This window comes from Oncorhynchus kisutch, linkage group LG14, assembly GCF_002021735.2.
Source record: "Oncorhynchus kisutch isolate 150728-3 linkage group LG14, Okis_V2, whole genome shotgun sequence".
NCBI lineage: Eukaryota > Metazoa > Chordata > Actinopteri > Salmoniformes > Salmonidae > Oncorhynchus > Oncorhynchus kisutch.
The window spans coordinates 13,606,032-13,631,120 of record NC_034187.2 but is presented as its reverse complement, the minus strand read 5'-3'; the positions used below and the strand labels follow the sequence as shown (position 1 = coordinate 13,631,120).

Here is a 25,089-nt window from a genome sequence, read left to right as displayed (position 1 = left end):
ACACACACACACACACACACACACACACACACACACACACACACACAATCCCATGCACGCACACATACACTCCCATGCACACACACACACACTCCCATTCATGCACACATTAACACACACACACACACACACACACACACACACACACACACAATCCCATGCACGCACACATACACTCCCATGCACACACACACACACTCCCATTCATGCACACATTAACACACACACACACACATTTTCTATGATATAACACAGTTTGAGTTGGCACTCTCGTGTTATATACTGAAAAGATAGTTGCATAACCTAGCTAGCTCAGCTCAGCTCCTTCACAAGACACAAAGCAGGTTGAACGGTTCACAATATGGTTACACTGTTGAGTGATACGTTGTCATGAAGCCTGGCAACAACAACATAATTACAAGTGTGTCAGGAGGGAGAAAAACATCTTGCAGATATTAACCTAATTCACAGGGGAGGCGAAAATCACATCCCACCACTAGCTGTCTGAATCCTGTTACACACCGACAGAGGGGTATATGTGTACCAGTGACAGAGAGGAGCTCTGGTCCTGTATGGCTCAGTTGGTAGAGCATGGTGCTTGCAACGCCAGAACTAGGGGTTAGAATCCCAGGGTCACCAAAAAATTAAAATAAAATATAATATAATAAAAGCGGCTGCTAAATGGTATATCCTGTACCTGCATCTCCATACCGGCCTACTCAGCACACATACTACAGACCATCAGAAGTTCATTCATTCATCAGCTAAAGAGTACACAAGTGTGGGAATATAGATGAGCCAACAAACCACCATGCACACATGGAACATGTGGGATGGATCCTAACCAGCCTCTGGTGTTGGCTAAAAGGCTTCCATATGTGTCCTAGGTGTTGAACTGTGTTGTAGACATAACTGTTGGTCTGTGTTGTAGACATAACTGTTGGTATGGTACTAGGTGTTGGTCTGTGTTGTAGACATAACTGTTGGTATGGTACTAGGTATTGGTCTGTGTTGTAGACATAACTGTTGATATGGTACTAGGTGTTGGTCTGTGTTGTAGACATAACTGTTGGTATGGTACTAGGTGTTGGTCTGTGTTGTAGACATAACTGTTGGTATGGTACTAGGTGTTGGTCTGTATTGTAGACATAACTGTTAGTCTGGTGCTAGGTGTTGGTCTGTATTGTAGACATAACTGTTGGTATGGTACTAGGTGTTGGTCTGTATTGTAGACATAACTGTTGGTCGGTGTTGTAGACATAACTGTTGGTCTGGTACTAGGTGTTGGTCTGTATTGTAGACATAACTGTTGGTCTGTGTTGTAGACATAACTGTTGGTATGGTACTAGGTGTTGGTCTGTGTTGTAGACATAACTGTTGGTATGGTACTAGGTGTTGGTCTGTGTTGTAGACATAACTGTTGGTATGGTACTAGGTGTTGGTCTGTGTTGTAGACATAACTGTTGGTATGGTACTAGGTGTTGGTCTGTATTGTAGACATAACTGTTGGTCGGTGTTGTAGACATAACTGTTGGTCTGGTACTAGGTGTTGGTCTGTATTGTAGACATAACTGTTGGTCTGTGTTGTAGACATAACTGTTGGTATGGTACTAGGTGTTGGTCTGTGTTGTAGACATAACTGTTGGTATGGTACTAGGTGTTGGTCTGTGTTGTAGACATAACTGTTGGTATGGTACTAGGTGTTGGTCTGTGTTGTAGACATAACTGTTGGTATGGTACTAGGTGTTGGTCTGTGTTGTAGACATAACTGTTGGTATGGTACTAGGTGTTGGTCTGTGTTGTAGACATAACTGTTGGTATGGTACTAGGTGTTGGTCTGTGTTGTAGACATAACTGTTGGTCTGGTGCTAGGTGTTGGTCTGTATTGTAGACATAACTGTTGGTATGGTACTAGGTGTTGGTCTGTGTTGTAGACATAACTGTTGGTATGGTACTTGGTGTTGGTCTGTGTTGTAGACATAACTGTTGGTATGGTACTAGGTGTTGGTCTGTGTTGTAGACATAACTGTTGGTCTGGTACTAGGTGTTGGTCTGTGTTGTAGACATAACTGTTGGTCTGGTACTAGGTGTTGGTCTGTGTTGTAGACAAACAGTAACATTACCTGGAGGTATGTGATCCTATTCTGTACCATGTCAGACAGGTCCTTGGCCTCCTTCTCTCTCCAGTCTCCTGCTCCATCAGCCTGGCTCAGGTAGTGCAGGTCAGTCATGATCGACCTGGGGTCACACACACAGTACATTAACACAGGGTTAGAGGTCACAGCTGGGTCACAACATTGTAAGGCTTCCAAGGTGCATTATGTAACATATGTTATCCATGTGTGTTCTGGTGCGGCCTCAACTGGTGCGACCCAGAAAAATCTTACCCCAAACCGAGTGAGATGGAGGACATTCATCAAGGGTCTATGCTCTTTATAGAAGCCTAAGGCTTAAGTGTGTGTGTGTGTGTGTGTGTGTGTGTGTGTGTGTGTGTGTGTGTGTGTGTGTGTGTGTGTGTACAGTACCTCTGCTGGTGTCCCAGCTCCTGCAGCAGTGTGTCGATGTGTTTCTGCAGGTCCCCCTGCTCCATGTGACCCAGCTTCTTGACCTCACTGCGGACAAAGTACCAGATCTCCTTCACCCCGTTCTCTATCTTCCTCCGCAGCTCCTCCTGGTTCCTACCTGGCCCTGGAAATACCCAAATAAACACAGTCACTCACAGGAGGGAAATGTATGTTTTTTTCAAACATCTTTATGATTAAATGGAATGCATTTCGGGAGAAAACAAGATAACAAGATAATGCACACACTCAGATTAGATTTTCTGTAGCCCCTTAGACACAGATCCTGGATCAGCTTAACACACAGGACCTCACACCACACACAATCAGCTGATCTCTTGAGCAAGGCACTTAACCTCAGACCTGCTCCAGGGGTGCTGCTCTGCCGCTGAACTTGTGCTGTTTACAGACTCTTGGGTGACTCAGTGAAAATAAACCATTTCGATGGACAATAAAGTTTGCCCTTAGAGACAGATCCAGGATTAACATCCAGGATTAACCCTTAAGCTTTAAAAGGGAAAGGGCAAACTGTCCTTAGATCAGTCTCTGGCCTGTGCACACTTCTTCCTACTTCATTACACATCATGGGAAATGGTGTCACAGACAAATAAGTGTCACAGCAGTTAAGTTAAGGACATTCTAGTACTACAAGGTCAGAGCCATATTACTAATATAGAACTGACCTGCTATTGTTTCTACAGGACAAGTAGCCTCAGGTAGCCTTTAAAGCATTGTTATATTGTTTATACGGGACAAGTAGCCTCAGGTAGCCTTTAAAGCATTGTTATATTGTTTATACGGGACAAGTAGCCTCAGGTAGCCTTTAAAGCATTGTTATATTGTTTATACGGGACAAGTAGCCTCAGGTAGCCTTTAAAGCATTGTTATATTGTTTATACAGGACAAGTAGCCTCAGGTAGCCTTTAAAGCATTGTTATATTGTTTATACGGGACAAGTAGCCTCAGGTAGCCTTTAAAGCATTGTTATATTGTTTATACGGGACAAGTAGCCTCAGGTAGCCTTTAAAGCATTGTTATATTGTTTATACGGGACAAGTAGCCTCAGGTAGCCTTTAAAGCATTGTTATATTGTTTATACAGGACAAGTAGCCTCAGGTAGCCTTTAAAGCATTGTTATATTGTTTATACGGGACAAGTAGCCTCAGGTAGCCTTTAAAGCATTGTTATATTGTTTATACGGGACAAGTAGCCTCAGGTAGCCTTTAAAGCATTGTTATATTGTTTATACAGGACAAGTAGCCTCAGGTAGCCTTTAAAGCATTGTTATATTGTTTATACGGGACAAGTAGCCTCAGGTATCCTTTAAAGCATTGTTATGTTGTTTATATGGGACAAGTAGCCTCAGGTAGCCTTTAAAGCATTGTTATATTGTTTATACAGGACAAGTAGCCTCAGGTAGCCTTTAAAGCATTGTTACATCAGGTATCAGATATCAGGTTTACTAGGTCACTCCATACTCACATAATAACAGTCATAGTAATCAATCCTTAACTGTCTTCATGTAGCCTGTTTTCATAATGTTTCAAATGACACTAAGGGTTGTGGCAGTATAATGAAGCAGCCGACCCAGAAGAACAGTTGTTTGTGGCGCTCATGATACAGTGAAGAAAAGGGAATGAAGTTTTCTGTCTGAAAGAGGAGGAAAGAGGAATGGAGGAGTGGACAGAGAATCCTGCCTGGGAATACTGCTCCTCACTGCCTCCTGTCCTAATTTCCAAGGTGTGCGTGTGCGTGTGCGTGTGCGTGTGTGTGTGTGTGTGCGTGTGTGTGTGTGTGTGCACGTGCGTGTGTTTGTGTGTTTGCCTGGGTGTGTGCGTATGTGTGTGTGTGCGTGTGGGTGTGTGTGTTTGTGTGTTTGCCTGGGTGTGTGTGTGTGCGCGTGCCTGGGTGTGTGTGTGTGCGCGTGCGTGTGTGTGTTTGTGTGTTTGTGTTTGTGTGTGTGTGTGTGTGTGTGCGCGTACGTGTTTGTGTGTGTGTGTGTGCATGTGTGTGTTTGATTGTGTGTTTGCCTGGGTGTGTGTGTGTGTGTGTGTGTGTGTGTGATTGTGTGTTTGCCTGGGTGTGTGTGTGTGTGTGTGTGTGTGTGATTGTGTGTTTGCCTGGGTGTGTGCGTGTGTGTGTGTGTGATTGTGTGTTTGCCTGGGTGTGTGCACACATGTGTGTTATATAAATAATGGGAGCAGTGCTGTATTTTTAGTCTCACTGTACAGAAATGACCGTTATCGACACACATAACATGTATAGAAACATCCAGATATTACATTCCCTCCACCTTCTCATCACGCATGGCTTTCGCTCAGGACACTTGTGTACCAGACTAGGTCCAGGGCTATGATGCAAGGCCTCAATGTTAAAAACATACGGTCTTGTCTATCAGTCTCCCAAAATCAGTTACATTTCAAGATACACTATACAGTATATACAAAGGTATGTGGACACCACGTCAGATGAGTGGATTCGACTATTTCAGCCACACCCGTTGCTGACAGGTGTATAAAATTTGAGCAAACAGTCATGCAATCTCCACAGACAAACCCTGGCAGTAGAACGGCCTTACTGAAGAGATCAGTGACTTTCAATATGGCACCGTCATAGGATGCCACCTTTCTAACAAGTCACTTCGTCAAATCTCTGCCCTCCTGGAAGTGCTGTTGTTGTGAAGGTCACACAAGCTCACAGAACGGGACTGCCAGGTGCTGAAGCACGTAGCTGACAAAAATCATCTGTCCTCGGTTGCAACACCCACTACCGAGTTCCAAACTGCCTCTGGAAGCAACATCAGCTCAAGTTTGGTGGAGGAGGAATAAGGGTCTGGGGCTGACTTTCATGGTTCAGGCCCCATAGTTCCAACTGTAAAGTTTGGTGGAGGAGGAATCCTGATCTGGGGCTGACTTTCATGGTTCAGGCCCCATAGTTCCAGTGAAGGGGAATATTAACGCTACAGCATACAATGACATTCTAGACGATTGTGTGCTTCCAACAGTTTAGGGAAGGCCCTTTCCTGTTTCACCATGACAACGCTCCAGTGCAGAAAAGAAGGTCCATACAGAAATCGGTGTAGAAGAACTTGACTGGCCTGCACAGATCCCTGACCTCTACCCCATTGAACACCTATAAGAACAGCGACTGCGAGCCAGGCCTAATCGCCCAACATCAGTGCTGACCTCACTAATGCTCTTGTGGCTGAATAGAAGCAAGTCCCCACAGAAATGTTCCAGCATCTAGTGTAAAGCCTTCCCAGAAGAGTGGAGGCTGTTAAAGTAGCAAAAGGGGGACCAACTCCATGTTGATACCCATGATTTTGGAATGAGATGTTCGGCGAGCAGGTGTCCACATACTTTTGGTCATGTAGTGTACATAGTTCAACACCTGATTGAGGGTAAGCCCATCCTATATCTGTGCCTATGGGCAACTCCACTTAAGCTTTAACTCAATATGTGTGTCTGTGTGCGTGTGTGTGTCTCACCATCTCCAGGCAGGCTACGATAGGAGTTGATCTGTTCTTTAGCTCTGATCAGCTGTTCCTCCAAGGTCCGCAGTCTCCCTGCGCTCACCACCTGGCCCCCGTCAGACTGACCCTCTGGTAACCTACAGTATATGGGGAGAGGAGAGGTCAGAGGTCAGTCTCCCTGCGCTCACCACCTGGCCCCCGTCAGACTGACCCTCTGGTAACCTTCAAGAGAGATGGAGAGGAGAGGAGAGGTCAGAGGTTAAAGGTCACTCTGCCTGTACTCACCTGGCTTTCTGGTAACCTAGAGACAGGGGAGAGGAAATGAGGAGGGGTCAGTCTGGAATACAGCTAACATCAGTGAGAGGGCCCGGAGAAGGGTGGAGTTTTTTTACACTAGGTGTCCAGCCATGTGTGCGTGTGTGTGTACAGTATTGGTGTGTGTGTGTGTGTGTGTGTTTGTGTGTGTACATGTGTGTACATGTGTCTGTGTGTGCGTACAGTATATGTGTGTGTGTGTGTGTGTGTGTGTGTGTGTGTGTGTGTGTGTGTGTGTGTGTGTGTGTGTGTGTGTGTGTGTACAGTATAGGTGTGTGTGTGTACAGTATAGGTGCGTGTGTATGTCTGTGTGTGTGTGTCTGTGTGTGTGTGTGTCTGTACAGTATAGGTGTGTGTGTGCCTGTCCTGCTAGGTCAAGGTGAGTGTCGACAGGCTGATTTCCCTGGGGGCTTTGCGTTTGGCTGCGCTCAATCCCACCTCCAAGCGCCAATTTAATGCAATGATCAGAGGTGAGGTATGAGAGTCGACTGTGTGTGTATTTGTGTGTGTGTGTGTGTTTATAATGATCAGTGGTGTGTGTGTGTGTGTGTGTGTGTGTGTGTGTGTGTGTGTGTGTGTGTGTGTGTGTGTGTGTGTGTGTGTGTGTGTGTGTGTGTGTTTAAAATAATCAGTGGTAAGGCATGAGAACAGCCAATGACCGCAAGGCAATTCATTCGGTGGCAGTAGCTATTCATCACCCTACGTCCTGCCGAGAAGAAAGTTAGAGCCACGTGGGGTAAGAGTTCCCCTGGTTGCTCCTCCTCAACAACAAGTAGAAGAGAGAGAAGTAGAGCGGGTCAGTTAAACAAGGGTGAGAGCCTTCTATACACCATATAGAGGACAAGGCCTTCTGAATATCACAACCTCATATAGTGTATGACCTGAAAACACATCAACTGAGTAGGATGACAATAACTATGAGAGTAACCATGGTGATTGATATTCCCCACCTGTGTCTCCATGGATGCAGCATTGACAGCAGTCTTATCTCAGAAGCCTAGCTGAGAATCAATATATGTCTATAGCAGGCAACTGTGACATGAAATTATGCGTGGCGTTCTGTAATGGCAAACAGCGGGCTTCCCTGTGTGTGTGTGTGTGTGCGTGCGCACGCACGCGTGTGTTTGTAACTGTGTCTGTGTGTGGTTGGTCACATTACAATGCCTGACTCATCAGGAATGCACAGCCACAGTACAGAGATGAAACAGGAGGAGGAAAGAAACTGAAATGTCAAATATTTATGTCATTCATGGCTGGTCAAGGATGAAATGAGGTGAAAGTCAGAGAGGAGGAGAGAAGAGGAGGAAAGGAGCGGCTGGGGTTTAGATGAGCAGCCAGCTAATGTATGTCAAAAGGGTTGGGACAAGCCACCCACAGGACAAGCCACCCACAAGACAAGCCACCCACAGGACACGCCATTCACAAGACAATCCACCCACAGGACAATCCACCCACAGGACAAGCCACCCACAGGACAAGCCACCCCCAGGACAAGCCACTCACAGGACAAGCCACACACAGAACAAGCCACCCACAGGACAAGCCACCCACATGACAAGTCACCCACAGGACAAGCCACCCACAGGACAAGCCACCCACAAGACAAGCCATCCACAGGACAAGCCACCCATAGGACAAACCATCCACTCACTCCCATCTCAATACCCCCATCATGTTCACAGCACTGAACTCTTACTTGAGTACATCAGTGCCTGGCCTCTACGAGTACAAAAAGCTTATATTTGTAAATGATGTAGTGAAGCTCTATAGAGAGCTCTGACATTACTTCCGCTGGAATGGATGGTAAGCTGGAAGAGAGGCTGACATGGGGAGGAGGGAGGATAGAGAGGCTGAGATGGAGAGAAGGGAGGACAGAGAGACTGAGATGGAGAGAAGGGAGGACAGAGAGACTGAGATAGAGAAGAGGGAGGACAGAGAGACTGAGATGGAGAGAAGGGAGGACAGAGAGACTGAGATGGAGAGAAGCGAGGACAGAGAGACTGAGATGGAGAGAAGGGAGGACAGAGAGACTGAGATGGAGAAGAGGGAGGACAGAGAGACTGAGATGGAGAGAAGGGAGGACAGAGAGACTGAGATGGAGAGAAGGGAGGACAGAGAGACTGAGATGGAGAGAAGGGAGGACAGAGAGACTGAGATGGAGAAGAGGGAGGACAGAGAGACTGAGATGGAGAGAAGGGAAGACAGAGAGACTGAGATGGAGAGAAGGGAGGACAGAGAGACTGAGATGGAGAAGAGGGGGGACAGAGAGACTGAGATGGAGAGAAGGGAGGACAGAGAGACTGAGATGGAGAGAAGGGAGGACAGAGAGACTGAGATGGAGAGAAGGGAGGACAGAGAGACTGAGATGGAGAAGAGGGAGGACAGAGAGACTGAGATGGAGAGAAAGGAAGACAGAGAGACTGAGATGGAGAGAAGGGAGGACAGAGAGACTGAGATGGAGAGAAGGGAGGACAGAGAGACTGAGATGGAGAGAAGGGAGGACAGAGAGACTGAGATAGAGAAGAGGGAGGACAGAGAGACTGAGATGGAGAGAAGGGAGGACAGAGAGACTGAGATGGAGAGAAGCGAGGACAGAGAGACTGAGATGGAGAGAAGGGAGGACAGAGAGACTGAGATGGAGAAGAGGGAGGACAGAGAGACTGAGATGGAGAGAAGGGAGGACAGAGAGACTGAGATGGAGAGAAGGGAGGACAGAGAGACTGAGATGGAGAGAAGGGAGGACAGAGAGACTGAGATGGAGAAGAGGGAGGACAGAGAGACTGAGATGGAGAGAAGGGAAGACAGAGAGACTGAGATGGAGAGAAGGGAGGACAGAGAGACTGAGATGGAGAAGAGGGAGGACAGAGAGACTGAGATGGAGAGAAGGGAGGACAGAGAGACTGAGATGGAGAGAAGGGAGGACAGAGAGACTGAGATGGAGAGAAGGGAGGACAGAGAGACTGAGATGGAGAAGAGGGAGGACAGAGAGACTGAGATGGAGAGAAGGGAAGACAGAGAGACTGAGATGGAGAGAAGGGAGGACAGAGAGACTGAGATGGAGAGAAGGGAGGACAGAGACTGAGATGGAGAGAAGGGAGGACAGAGACTGAGATGGAGAGAAGGGAGGACAGAGAGACTGAGATGGAGAGAAGGGAGGACAGAGAGACTGAGATGGAGAGAAGGGAGGACAGAGAGACTGAGATGGAGAAGAGGGAGGACAGAGAGACTGAGATGGAGAGAAGGGAAGACAGAGAGGATGAGTAGAAATACCAGCCACCCTGATTCCTGATGCTGGGAATTCAGGTTATGAATTCAATCATTTAATGAATGACTGAGAGGGGGAAGAGGAAGGAATCCCAGCAACTTTAAGAGGTTGCTGGGAAGTTTCACCACTGCAGTTACAGTGGCTGTGGATGAATGGAAACTGTAAAGGCCTCTGTGCAATGGCTGGTATGGTCTGAATGACCCCATAATGCTCCATTATGGGGTCATTCAGACACACAATGGCGTGTGTGGGTTATGTAGGCTGAGTGCTGGGTTATGTAGGTTGAGTGGTGGGATATGTAGGCTAAGTGGTGGGATATGTAGGCTGAGTGGTGGGATATGCAGGTTGAGTGCTGGGTTATGTAGGTTGAGTGGTGGGATATGCAGGTTGAGTGGTGGGATATGCAGGTTGAGTGCTGGGTTATGTAGGTTGAGTGGTGGGATATGCAGGTTGAGTGGTGGGATATGCAGGTTGAGTGGTGGGATATGTAGTTTGAGTGGTGGGATATGTAGGTTGAGTGGTGGGATATGTAGGTTGAGTGGTGGGATATGTAGGTTGAGTGGTGGGATATGTAGGTTGAGTGGTGGGATATGTAGGTTGAGTGGTGGGATATGTAGGTTGAGTGGTGGGATATGTAGGCTGGGTGGTGGGATATGTAGGTTGAGTGGTGGGATATGTAGGCTGAGTGGTGGAATATGTAGGCTGAGTGGTGGGATATGTTGGCTGAGTGGTGGGATATGTTGGCTGAGTGGTGGGATATGGTGGGATATGTAGGCTGAGTGGTGGGATATGTAGGCTGAGTGGTGGGATATGTTGGCTGAGTGGTGGGATATGTAGGCTGAGTGGTGGGATATGTAGGCTGAGTGGTGGGATATGGTGGGATATGTAGGCTGAGTGGTGGGATATGTAGGCTGAGTGGTGGGATATGTTGGCTGAGTGGTGGGATATGTAGGCTGAGTGGTGGGATATGTAGGCTGAGTGGTGGGATATGTAGGCTGAGTGGTGGGATATGTAGGCTGAGTGGTGGGATATGTAGGCTGAGTGGTGGGATATGTAGGCTGAGTGGTGGGATATGTAGGCTGAGTGGTGGGATATGCAGGTTGAGTGCTGGGTTATGTAGGTTGAGTGGTGGGATATGCAGGTTGAGTGGTGGGATATGCAGGTTGAGTGCTGGGTTATGTAGGTTGAGTGGTGGGATATGCAGGTTGAGTGGTGGGATATGCAGGTTGAGTGGTGGGATATGTAGTTTGAGTGGTGGGATATGTAGGTTGAGTGGTGGGATATGTAGGCTGAGTGGTGGGATATGTAGGCTAAGTGTCAACTTGTGGGAAGGGAAGTGAGAGGTACAGTACCAGTCAAAAGTTTGGACACAACTACTCATTCCAGGGTTTATCTTTATTTTTTACTTATTTCTACATTGTTAGAATAATAGTGAAGACATCAAAACTATTAAATAACACATATGGAATCATGTAGTATGCAAAAAAGTGTTAAACAAATTAAAATATATTTTATATTTGAGATTCTTCAAAGTAGCCACCATGACAGGTTTGCACAATCTTGACATTCTTTCAACCAGCTTCATGAGGTAGTCACCTGGAAATGCATTTTCAGGTGACACTAATGGACTTAATGTCTAATACATTCATTTTACTGTCACCATAGCTACAGCAATATGTTTGCTAATGTGTCTGGCTTTAGATATGTTCCTCCGATGTAGTCACACCACTGCCACGAAATAGAAAAGACACTCTAAACCCTGCTCAGATGAAGGACAGATAAAAGTCCCTGAAAAATGATCCAAGTGAAGTCTGCACCTCTGACATGCTCCCAGTCCCAACAGTGATTTACATCATGTATGTGTCTAAATAAATCACTGTCAGGAGTATATCAGGGGCAATATTCCAGGTTACAGTCATACACTGCAGCACACACACACACACACACACACACACACACACACACACACACACACACACACACACACACACACACACACACACACACACACACACACACACACACACACACACACACACACACACACACACACTGAGCAGAGTGTTTGTTTTATAAATTCTTCTGTGCCTTCCTGAGTAGAATGGTGAGCCACAGGGATAATAAGGTCTGCTGGCTGTGGCAGAGGAAGAAGGAATGTCAACACCTCTGCTAATCATCTGTAGGAGATCTTCTTGGCCAGCCTTCACTTTTCCCCCCTTTTCTCTTTCTCTTCCTCCACTTACCTCATCCCTCCATCACTACTCACAAAGGAAGTCTCATTCTCTCTCTCTATCTCTCCTTCTTTTCCTTCACTCCTCCATTTACCTCATCCCTCCATCACTACTCACAAAGGAAGTCTCATTCTCTCTCTCCATCTCTCCTTCTTTTCCTTCACTCCTCCATTTACCTCATCCCTCCATCACTACTCACAAAGGAAGTCTCATTCTCTCTCTATCTCTCCTTCTTTTCCTTCACTCCTCCATTTACCTCATCCCTCCATCACTACTCACAAAGGAAGTCTCATTCTCTCTCTCCATCTCTCCTTCTTTTCCTTCACTCCTCCATCTACCTCATCCCTCCATCACTACTCACAAAGGAAGTCTCATTCTCTCTCTCCATCTCTCCTTCTTTTCCTTCACTCCTCCATTTACCTCATCCCTCCATCACTACACACACAGGAAGTCTCATTCTCTCTCTCCATCTCTCCTTCTTTTCCTTCACTCCTCCATTTACCCCCTCCCTCCCTACATTGCTGAAGGCAGTCAGGCAGGCAGACAGCCACTCTGGAGTGAGATAGCCATAACGACCAGTCAGTTATCTTTTATTTCTTATTCAAATCTGGTTAAAGGATTCCTGGTAGAAAACCTCACCTGTTTCACTACTCGGGAAGAATGTTTTGTAATATTTATTGGGAACCTGGTTACTAGGTTTAAATTGAGTGGGGTCAAGTTGGGGTACCAAAACAACATACTTTAGCTCCGACAGATGAGCCTATAGCAAGATTCACAGACAATGAGAACCAGGCAGACACGCACAGTACAACACCAACTACATAGAGCCATGACTACATGGAACTCTATTCCACATCAGGTAAGTGATGCAAGCAGTAGAATTAGATTTAAAGAAGCTGATAAAAATATACCTTTTGGAACAGCAGGGACTGTGAATAGATACACACATAGGAACAGACACACACATATGTACACACACACTAGCACACGCACTCTACACACACGTACATTGTAATATTGTTGTAAGGTGGTATTATACATTTTGTAGTGTAGATATGTAGTGGTGTAATAATGTTACATGATGTACTGTTTTCTCTTTTGTTTTATATGTAATGTAAGTGTCTTAATGTGTTTGGACCCCAGGAAGTGTAGCTGTTGCCTTGGCAACAGCTAATGGGGATCCATAATAAATACAAATACAAACTGCCACCCGTCCTCAGACCCTGACCGACTATCACTTATGGCGTTACAGTGAACACACACACTGAGGCTTGGTCACCTGCTGGTAAACACACACACCGCTGTCTTGGTCAAACAGGATTGTAAATCTCTGCATGGTTCTGCCATCACAGTGTCTCTCCACATTCCTCCTCTCTCTAGGTGTCCTACTAGAGCAGCCAGTAGTCTCATTACTGCACTTCCTCAGAGAGGTTCCGTACACTGCTGCAGTCTCAGGCTGTGTACCAAATCGCATTCCTTTATAATGCATTATTTTGACCAAAGCCCTATAGGTATCTGTTCAGAACTTTGTGACAACTGCTGATCTAATATAAAATAAACAGTTATTCTTCATCATTCTTAAATGGAAGACGTTTGGAACCACCAAGACTCTTCCTAGAGCTGGCTGCCCGGCCAAACTGAGCAATCGGGGGAGAAGGGCCAGACAGAGCTCTAGAGTTCCTCTGTGGAGATGGGAGAAACTTCCAGAAGGACAACCATCTCAGCAGCACTCCACATATCAGGCCTTTACGATAGATTGGCCAGACGGAAGCCACTCCTTAGTAAAAGGCACGAGAGCCCGCTTTGAAGTTTGCCAAAAGGCACCTAAAGACTCTCAGACAATGAGAATCAAGATTCTCTGGTCTGATGAAACCAAGATTGAACTCTTTGTCTGGAGGAAACCTGGCACCATCCCAACGGTGAAGCATGGTGGTGGCAGCATCATGTTACGAGGATGTTTTTCAGTGGCAGGGACTGGGAGACTAGTCAGGATGGAGGGAAAGATGAATGGAGCAAAGCACAAAGAGATCCTTGATGAAAACCTGCTCCAGAGCGCTCAGGACCTCGGACTGGAGCGAAGATTCACCTTCCAACAGGACAACGACCCTAAGCACACAGCCAAGACAACGCAGGAGTGGCTTTTGGACAAGTCTCTGAATGTCTTTGAGTGGCACAGCCAGAGTTCGGACTTGAAGGTTCTGTCCTTTCTAGGGAGTTTTTCCTAGTCAACGTGCTGCATTGCTTGCTGTTTGGGGTTTTAGGCTGGGTTTCTGTACCGCATTTTGAGATATCAGCTGATGTACGAAGGGCAAAATAAATACATTTGAATTTTTTTGATTTGATGCTACTACTACTACTACTACTACCACTACTACTACTACTACTGCTGCTACTACTACTGCTGCTACTACTACCGCTACTGCTACTGCTACTACTAGTACTACTGCTGCTGCTACTGCTACTGCTGCAGCTACCACTACCGCTACTGCTACTGCTACTACTAGTACTACTACTGCTGCTACTGCTACTACGACTGCTACTGCTGCTACTACCGCTACTGCTACTGCTACTACTATTACTACTGCTACTGCTACTACTACTACTAGTACTACTGCTGCTGCTACTGCTACTACTACTGCTACTGCTACTGCTACTGCTACTACTACTACTACTGCTGCTGCTACTGCTACTACTACTAGTACTACTGCTGCTGCTACTGCTGCTACTACTGCACTACTACTACTACTACTACTGCTGTTGCTGCTGCACTACTACTACTACTTCTACTTCTACTTCTACTACTGCTGCTACTACTACTACTGCTGCTACTGCTGCTGCACTACTACTACTACTTCTACTTCTACTACTGCTACTGCTACTGCTGCTGCTGCTGCTACTACTACCGCTACTGCTACTGCTACTACTATTACTAGTACTACTGCTACTGCTGCTACTACTACTGCTGCTGCTACTGCTACTACTACTAGTACTACTGCTGCTGCTACTACTGCTACTGCTGCACTAATACTACTACTTCTACTTCTACTACTGCTACTACTGCTACTGCTGCTGCTGCTACTGCTGCTACTACTGCACTACTACTACTACTACTACTGCTGCTGCTGCACTACTACTACTTCTACTACTGCTACTGCTGCTACTACTACTACTGCTACTGCTGCTACTACTGCTACTGCTGCAGTACTATTACTACTACTACTACTGCTGCTGCTGCTGCACTACTACTACTACTTCTACTACTACTACTACTACTACTACTACTACTGCTACTGCTGCTGCTGCTGCTGCTACTACTACTACTACTACTACTACTACTACTACTACTGCACTACTACTACTACTACTACTGCTACTGCTGCTACTACTACCACTACTACTACTACTACTACTACTGCTACTACTGCTGCTACTACTACTACTACTACTACTTCTACTTCTACTACTACTGCTGCTGCTACTACAACTCATACTGCTGCTACTACTACTCATACTGTTGCTGCTGCTACTACTACTCATACTGCTGCTGCTGCTACTACTCATACTGCTGCTGCTGCTACTACTCATTCTGCTGCTACTACTACTCATACTGTTGCTGCTGCTACTCATACTGCTGCTGCTGCTACTACTCATACTGCTGCTACTACTACTCATACTGTTGCTGCTGCTACTACTCATACTACTGCTACTACTACTCATACTGCTGCTATTACTACTCATACTGCTGCGCCTACTACTCATACTGCTGCGCCTACTATTCATAATGCTGCTACTACTACTCATACTGCTGCTGCTACTACTACTACTGCTGCTACTACTCATACTACTACACCTACTACTACTAGTACTACTGCTGGCTCTGGGTAGGAGCTGCTTATCAGGTCTAGGATCAGTTTACACAATATGTACCTTATGTCAGCGTAGACCAGACCTTAGATTCACGCTCTCTCTCATTCAATACAGCACAACCTTAACCCTAACCTTAACCCTAACCCTAAGTACAATAGAATCATGCGTGCTTATGTACATTCCCATTTGTGAGAGGGAAATTTAAGGAAAAAGCGAGACAAAGAGAGGGTGTGTGTGTGTGTGTAATGGGAGAATGTCTGTGTGTGAGCGTGCCAGTGTAAGTGTGAGCTTGAGCATAAATGTATGAATGTGTCTAAAATCTGCTCACACCTCAGGCTTCGCTGTAAAAAACACTTCTGTCTTCACATCACTTTCTTAAATTTGAACAACCTTTTGAATCGTTAAAACGGACCGTATCAGTGAACAACTGACAGGCGTTTCAGGCTGGAATAAATTGATATGCCATGCTTTGAGGGCCATAACATGGCGTATGACTAGTGCGATAACAGAACAACTTTTCTCCTGGTCTTTAGACACAGCCCATCAGTCCATGTTGGCACCCTGTCCATCATATGTATAACAACATGCCATCTCACACTAGAACAACATTTGAAAAGTATATAATCCAGTCTTTTAAGCAACAGACTTAAATACAATCTTACGGTGAACGAAGAGAGTTGTGATATAGAAGGCAGAGAAAGAAAAGAAGAAGCGGAGTGAGAGAGAGAGAGAGAGGGAGAGAGAGAGAGAGAGAGAGAGAGAGAGAGAGAGAGAGAGAGTGAAAAAAAAGAGAGTCGAGGAAAACAGAGACACAGAGATACACAGAGAGAAAGAGAGACGTAGAGACAGATAGAAACAAAGAGAAAGAGAGAGAACGAGAGAGACAAAGAAAGAGAGACACAGAGAGAAAGAGAGACAGAGAGAAAGAGAGACACAGAGAAAGAGAGACAGAGAGAAAGAGAGACACGGAGAGACAGATAGAAACAAAGAGAAAGAGAGAGACCGAGAGAAAGAGACAGAAAGAGAGAGAAAGAGAGAGAAAGAGAGAGACAAAGAAAGAGAGAGACACAGAGAGAAAGAGAGAGACACAGAGAGAAAGAGAGAGACACAGAGAGAAAGTGAGACACAGAGCGAGAAAGACAGAAATGGATAGAAAGCCACACTCAAGTCTGTGTCAGTTAATCATGGCCATGCGTCTCACCTGAGTGTCTCAGCCATGCGTCTCAGGTCCTCATTCTGCTGTTTCAGTCTCTCCAGCTTGGCCAGGATCTTGGACAGGTCTCTGCTGGATCTCTCCGGATGCTCGCTGTCCCTAACCAGGTGTCCTCCGATGTAGAACAGCAGTGTACCCCACGCAAGGAGCACCAGCATAATCCAGCGCCACGAACCTGCCCATGGCCGCATCTTTCACCCCTTTGGGGTCTCTGGGGTGGAGGGGTGAGGGATGGGGGGGGGTGAGCAGCACTCCCGTCACAATAGGCTCTGAAGCATGGTGAGAACGGCGATGGAGGGCGTAGGGTGGAGGGAGAACGGAGGAGGTGAGCGTGGTCCAGTTGGGGTTTGGTTGGTGGGGTTAGTTAATGCATGGCTATGGTTCCTGCAGGGGGTTAGGATGGGTTGAGTTCCATTGTTGTGGCCTGCCTTCCTGGGTGGGCCCTCTCTGGGCTAGGCTGGTTTGGGCTTGTGCTGAGCCGGGCTCTGGTAGTCTGGCCAGCTCACTGGTGTCACCCTCTGTGTCTCTGCAGTCCTCTGACTGACTGGCAGATGGCTCAGTCTCTCTGGCTCTCAGTGGTCTTCTGCTCAAAGGGAAAACAAAGCAGTCAGGTTAGGGAGAGTCACTGATAAACTCAGTATGAAAACACTGCCCCTATCTTTTTCCTCCCAACCTTCCCTTCCTTTCCTCTCCTCCTCTCACCAGATAAACCAGGAGTCAGGAGCCGCTCAGCAGTTAACAGAGAAGCCCACTAATCCACTGAACACTACATAAACTCACCGTTCAACATGATCTACTTCGCTACAGAGCAGTAAACAAACCCAACACCTCTCAACAGAACACTATACAAACCCACCACCTCTCAACAGAAACCTACACAAACCTCAACAGAACACTATACAAACCCACCACCTCTCAACAGAAACCTACACAAACCCACCACCTCTCAACAGAAACCTACACAAACCCACCACCTCTCAACAGAACACTATACAAACCCACCACCTCTCAACAGAAACCTACACAAACCCACCACCTCTCAACAGAAACCTACACAAACCCACCACCTCTCAACAGAACACTATACAAACCCACCACCTCTCAACAGAAACCTACACAAACCCACCACCTCTCAACAGAAACCTATACAAACCCACCACCTCTCAACAGAAACCTACACAAATCCACCACCTCTCAACAGAAACCTATACAAACCCACCACCTCTCAACAGTAACGTACACAAACCCACCACCTCTCAACAGAAACCTACACAAACCCACCACCTCTCAACAGAAACCTACACAAACCCACCACCTCTCAACAGAGCACAACCAACAGCTAACAGCCTGTGAGAGAGAATAGTGAGAATAGAATACATGCAGTTGCTGGTAGTTCCCTTATCTCATAATACAACTGGGTTCAATGTGGAGGACTCTGTGTGTCTGTAAATGTCTGTAAGTGGAGAGGCATCCTCCTCCTCCCTCTCTTGGAGGACAGAGGATTTATTATGGATACGGCCGATTATTCTTTCTTGATTACAGACTAGATACAGATTTCTGTGTGGATACAATGTCAAATATTGGTTGAGTCAACTTAAAAAAGTTACCCTGCTGCCTTAACATATTTCATCAAGTCCATTCAAAATGTCATGTTGAGTTCAATTCATCTAAGTTACTTCAAACTAGTACAAACTAGAACATTTTGTTGGGGCACGCGGTACAGACGGCTATATATCGGTCCTCTAACACAGGACTCTAATACAGGACTTTAATAGAGAACTCTAATACAGGACTCGAATACAGGACTCTAATACAGGACTCCAATACAGGACTCTAATAGAGAACTCTAATACAGGACTCTAATACAGGACTCTAACACAGGACTCTAACACAGGACTCTAACACAGGACTCTAACACAGGACTCTAACACATGACTCTACTACAGGACTCTAATACAGGACTGACTAGTAAAGGCCCAGTGCACTTTGTTTTACATTCTTTTTTTATTATTATATCATTTTTATTCTGATTTTTCAGTGCTCCAAACGTTTGGAGTATGGAGTATAGATTGGAAATCAAATAATGACTTTAATTTGAGGTTATTTTCATCCATATCTGGTGAACCATTTAGAAATCTTTATTTATTATTTTTATTTATTTTACCTTTATTTAACCAGGTAGGCAAGTTGAGAACAAGTTCTCATTTACAATTGCGACCTGGCGGGGAGCAAAAGTATTTAGACAAATTCACTTACAGTATATGTGTATTAAAGTAGTGAAAAGTTTAGTATTTGTTCCCATATTCATTGCACACAATGACTACATCAAGCTTGCGATGTTTACACGTGTTGGATGCATTTGCTCTTTGTTTTGGTTGTGTTTCAGATTATTTTGTGCACAACAGAAATGAAATGGTAAATAATGTATTGTGTCATTTTGGAGTCACTTTTATTGTAAATAATAATATGTTCTAAACACTTCTACATTAATGTGGATGTTACCATGATTACCGATCATCCTGAATGAATCGTGAATAATGAGTGAGAAAGTTACAGACACACAAACATCATACCCCCAAGACATGCTAACCTCTCACCATTACAATAACAGGGGACTTTAGCATTTTATATCATACCCACAAGACATGCTAACCTCTCACCATTACAATAACAGGGGACTTTAGCATTTTATATCATACCCCCAAGACATGCTAACCTCTCACCATTACAATAACAGGGGACTTTAGCATTTTATATCATACCCCCAAGACATGCTAACCTCTCACCATTACAATAACAGGGGACTTTAGCATTTTATATCATACCCCCAAGACATGCTAACCTCTCACCATTACAATAACAGGGGACTTTAGCATTTTATATCATACCCCCAAGACATGCTAACCTCTCACCATTACAATAACAGGGGAGGATAGCATTTTATATCATACCCCCAAGACATGCTAACCTCTCACCATTTCAATAACAGGGGAGGATAGCATTTTATATCATACCCCCAAGACATGCGAACCTCTCACCATTACAATAACAGGGGACTTTAGCATTTTATATCATACCCCCAAGACATGCGAACCTCTCACCATTACAATAACAGGGGAGGTTTTGAGGGGTATGATAGTGCTTTTGGCCGAGGCAATCAAAGGGTAGACTTAATGAATGAATCAATAGACTGACCTTCTGCTGCCTGCATGGTGCTGTCATAATGCCTGCCTGTCAGACAGCGAGGGCTGCTGCCTAGTGAGGGAGCCTGGGGAGGCTAGCAGCTAGCATTCACCTCTGTCCTTCTGATTGTCTGATTGCAGTTTGTTCTCCCTCTCTCTGTCTGGAAGTGAGTGTAGTGAGCCCAGCAGCTAATGCTAACCTCACTGTCCGTCCGTCTGTCCATTTGTCTGGCAGTGAGTCTAGCAGACAGTTTTCACCTCAGTTTGTAACTTTGTAACTTTCACCACCAGTTTGTAACTTCCACTTTGAATTTCAGAATGGCTCAAATTAACATCATACACCTTTATTACAACACCAGCCTCTGTTACGAACACTTCCCTGTACCATACGTACAGTCTGTACCATACGCTGTACCATACGTACAGTCTGTACCATACGCTGTACCATACGTACAGTCTGTACCATACGCTGTACCATACGTACAGTCTGTACCATACACTGTACCATACGCTGTACCATACGTACAGTCTGTACCATACGCTGTACCATACGTACAGTCTGTACCATACGCTGTACCATACGTACAGTCTGTACCATACACTGTACCATACGCCTGTACCATACGTACAGTCTGTACCATACGCTATACCATACGTCAGTCTGTACCATACGCTGTACCATATGTACAGTCTGTACATACGCTGTACCATACGTACAGTCTGTACCATACGCTGTTACCATACGTACAGTCTGTACATATGCTGTACCCATATCGTACAGTCTGTACCATACGCTGTACATACGTTGTACCATACGCTGTAGCCCATACGCTGTACCATACGCTGTACCATGACGTTGTACCATACGCCTGTACGCATACGTACAGTCTGTACCATACGCTGTACCATACGTACAGTCTGTACCATACGCTGTACCATACGTACAGTCTGTACCGTACGGCTGTACCATACGTACAGTCTGTACCATACGTACAGTCTGTACCATACATACAGTCTGTACCATACGCTGGTACCATACGTACAGTCTGTACCATACGCTGTACCATACATACAGTCTGTACCATATGACTGTACCATACGTACAGTCTGTTGACCATACGCTGTAACCATACGTACAGTACATGTACCATATGCTGTACCATACACGCTGTACCATATGTCAGTCTGTACCATAACGCTTGTACCATCATGTACATCTGTACCAATACGCCTGTACCATTACGCCTTGTACCATACCGTACAGTCTGTACCATACGTCTTGTACCATACGTTCGTACCATATCGCCTTTGTACCATACGTACAGTCCTGTAACCATCGCTGTACCCATACGTACCAGTCTGTACCATACGCTGTACAATACGTTGTACCATACGCTTGTACCATACGTACAGTCTGTACCATACGCTGTACCATACGTACAGTCTGTCCCATTATGCTGTCCATACATACAGTCTGTACCATACGCTGTACAATACATACAGTCTGTACATACGCTGTACCCATACGTACAGGTTCTGTGTACCATACGCGTACCATACGTCTTTGTACCCATAATAGTACAGTCTGTACCATACGCTGTACCATACGTACATCTGTACCTTAAAGACGCTGTCCATACGTCAGTCCTGTACCAACGCTGTACCATACGTACATCGTACCATAACGCTGTACCATACGCTGTACCATACGTACAGTCTGTACCATACGCTGTACCATACGTACAGTCCTGTACCATACTGCCTGTACCATACGTACAGTCTGTACCATATGCTGTACCATACATACAGTCTGTACCATACGGCTGTACAAATACATACAGTCCTGTACCAGTACGCTGTACCCATACGTACAGTCTGTACCATACGCGTGTACCATATGTACAAGTCTGTACCATACGCTGTAACCATACGTACAGTCTGTACCATACGCTGTACCATACGTACAGTCTGTACCATACGCTGTACCATACGTACAGTCCTGTACAGTAAATTGGCTATAGTGCAGGAGCCTATCTGTCACGACTTCTGCCGAAGTCGTTGCCTTCCTTGTTCGGGCGGTGCTCGGCGTTCGACGTCACCGGTCTTCTAGCCATCATTGATCCTTTTTTCATTTTCCATTGGTTTTGTCTTCCCACACACCTGTTTTCAATCCCATTCATTACCTGTTGTGTATTTAACCCTCTGTTTCCCCTCATGTCTTTGTCAGAGATTGTTTTATTGTCAGTGTAGTGTGATTGTTGTATAGGTGCGCGTCGGGTCCTCGTACCCATGTTTGTGTGTTTATGTACATTTAGTGTTATGGAGCATACTCCGTGGACTAAAAGACTCCATTTTACACTCCATTTGACTCCTGCGCATGACTTCCCTGCCACCTATTACACCTATGCATGACACTATCTGCTATTTCTGTAGTGTGAGGTGGCTTGATGTACAAGTACATTTACAAGTACACCCTCTGGACAGGACACTAGTCAGTACATTATTACACTACTGTCTGTCTGTATCTGGGACAGATTGGATTAATTTTCTCAGAGTGTCTACAGTTGAAGTCGGAAGTTAACATACACCTTAGCCAAATTCATTTAACCTCAGTTTTTCACAATTCCTGGCATTTAATCCTAGTAAAGGTTCCCTGTCTTAGGTCAGTTAGGATCACCACTTTATTTTAAGAATGTGAAATGTCAGAATAATAGCAGAGAAAATTATTTAGTTCAGCTTTTATTTCTTTCATCACATTCCCAGTGAGAAGTTTACATACGCTCAATTTGTATTTGGTAGCATTGCCTTTAAATTGTTTAACTTGGGTCAAACGTTTAGGGTAGCCTTCCACAAGCTTCCCACAATAAGTTGGGTGAATTTTGGCCCAGTCAGGTTTGTTCCGCTTCCTTGCTCACACACGCTTTTTCAGTTCTGCCCACACATTTTCTATGGGTTTGAGGTCAGGGCTTTGTGATGGCCACTCCAATACCTTGACTTTGTTGTCCTTAAGCCATAACTTTGGAAGTATGCTTGGGGTCATTGTCCATTTGGAAGACCCATTTGCGACCAAGCTTTAACTTCCTGACTGATGTCTTGAGATGTTGCTTCAATATATTCACATAATTTTTATTCCTCATGTTGCCATCTATTTGGTGAAGTGCACCAGTCCCTTCTGCAGCAAAGCACCCCCCACAACATGATGCTGCCACCCCCTGTGCTTTACGGTTGGGATGGTGTTTTTCGGCTTGCAAGCCTCCCCCTTTTTCCTCCAAACATAACGATGGTCATTATGGCCAAACAGTCATATTTTTGTTTCATCAGACCAGAGGAAATTTCTCCAAAAACTACAATCTTTGTTCCCATGTGAAGCTGCAAACCGTAGTCTGGCTTTTTTATGGCGGTTTTGGAGCAGTGGCTTATTCCTTGCTGAGTGGCCTTTCAGGTTGTTTATTTTTATTTTTTATTTAACTAGGCAGGTCAGTTAAGAACAAATTCTTATTTCAATGACAGCCTAGGAAGAATGGATTAACTGCCTTGTTCAGGGAACAGTGGGTTAACGCCTTGTGCAGGGGAACAGTGGGATAACTGCCTTGTTCAGGGGAACAATGGATCAAATGCCTTGTTCAGGAGCAGAACGACATAGTTTTACCTTGTCAGTTCTGGGATTCGATGTTGCAAACCATTCGGTTACAAGTCCAACGCTCTAACCACTAGGCTACCTGCCGCTCCATGTCGATATAGGGCTCATTTTACTGTGGATTTTGATACTTTTGTACCTTTTGTATCTACACAAGGTCCTTTGCTGTTCTTCTGGGATTGATTTGCACTTTTCGCACCAAAGTATGTTCATCTCTAGGAGAACGCATCTCCTTCCTGAGCGGTATGACGGCTGCGTGGTACCATGGTGTTTATAGTTGCGTACTATTGTTTGTACAGATGAACGTGGTACCTTCAGGTGGCCTTGAAATACAAGGTGATCAAATTAAACGCTACACTTTAATGATAATTTGATGATGTGACGTAAGGTCTTTCTCTCTCAGCCAATGGCAGTCTGATTCAGTTCGTTCTCCCTCTCTTATCCAATGGCATAGTCTGATAATCGTTGTGTCTACCTCTCAGCCCATGGGTGCTTCTGATTCAGTTTGCTCTGCATCTCTCAGTCAATGGTGGAATCAAATTCTGTTTGTTCTGTCTCTCTCAGCCAATGAATAATTGAGCTGAGTACAGCACTGAGCCCCAGTTTAGCCTCATCACACTCAAAGAGAAGAGCAGTAACCAGGAAACAGGAACTGCATCTTTTATAAATATTAGCCTTTATCAATATTCAGCAGAAGGAGAGAGAGTTAGGAAGGAAGACATCTTTTGGCACCCTAATCAAACGTTAGCTTTACTGAGCAGCCCTTTTGTTCTCTTTCTATCTTTATCTCTCTCTCTCCCATTCTCTTCTCTCTCTCTTTGAAAATATGATACACAGTATAGGTTAGATAATGAAGCAATGCTGCATAGTAAGAAACAAGGCTACCTTGTCCTTATGTGATTCTAAAGCAGAGGAGTATAAGTATGTCTCTCTATAACAGCAGTGATGGAACCTCTGTCTCTCATGGGGATTCTATAACAGTGATGTTCATATCAACTATTCCCAGGTAGCACACCTCAGTAAGTATCCTCAGTAAAAAACTGACCTATACCCCTCCTTCCACCACACATCTCCCCAACCCTGATATGAATGTTTATTTCTTGGTCGAAAAATGACTTTGCTTTGGTGGGAATCTTGCATTTTGGCTGCAGTTCAGGGTTGGTTGAGCACTGCCATTTCCTACAGAGAAGTGACATTGAGAATCCAAATGGATGTTGTGTTATTCATGATAATAGAGGATGCCAGTGCTGTGTTCGTTATTAAGGGAAACAGAGAGAGAGAGAGAGCGAGGGGGAGAGAGAGAGAGAGAGAGAGAAACAGAGAGAGAGAAACAGAGAGAGAGAGAG

General features: G+C 45.2%; 1 protein-coding gene across 4 annotated transcripts in view; it reads right to left on the bottom strand.

Moving 5' to 3' along the window:
- fut8a (fucosyltransferase 8a (alpha (1,6) fucosyltransferase)) overlaps positions 1-25,089 on the bottom strand; it is a 164,329-nt gene that overhangs the window by 21,522 nt on the left and 117,718 nt on the right. For all 4 annotated transcript variants that reach the window (XM_031787870.1, XM_031787871.1, XM_031787868.1 and 1 more), the window contains 4 exons: positions 16,913-17,507; positions 6,049-6,170; positions 2,526-2,688; positions 2,124-2,238 (listed from right to left, as the gene is read on the bottom strand). In XM_031787870.1, the coding sequence (XP_031643730.1) occupies positions 2,124-2,238; positions 2,526-2,688; positions 6,049-6,170; positions 16,913-17,115 (603 nt within the window). In that variant the 5' untranslated portion in view covers positions 17,116-17,507. The remainder of the gene's footprint in view (positions 1-2,123; positions 2,239-2,525; positions 2,689-6,048; positions 6,171-16,912; positions 17,508-25,089) is intronic.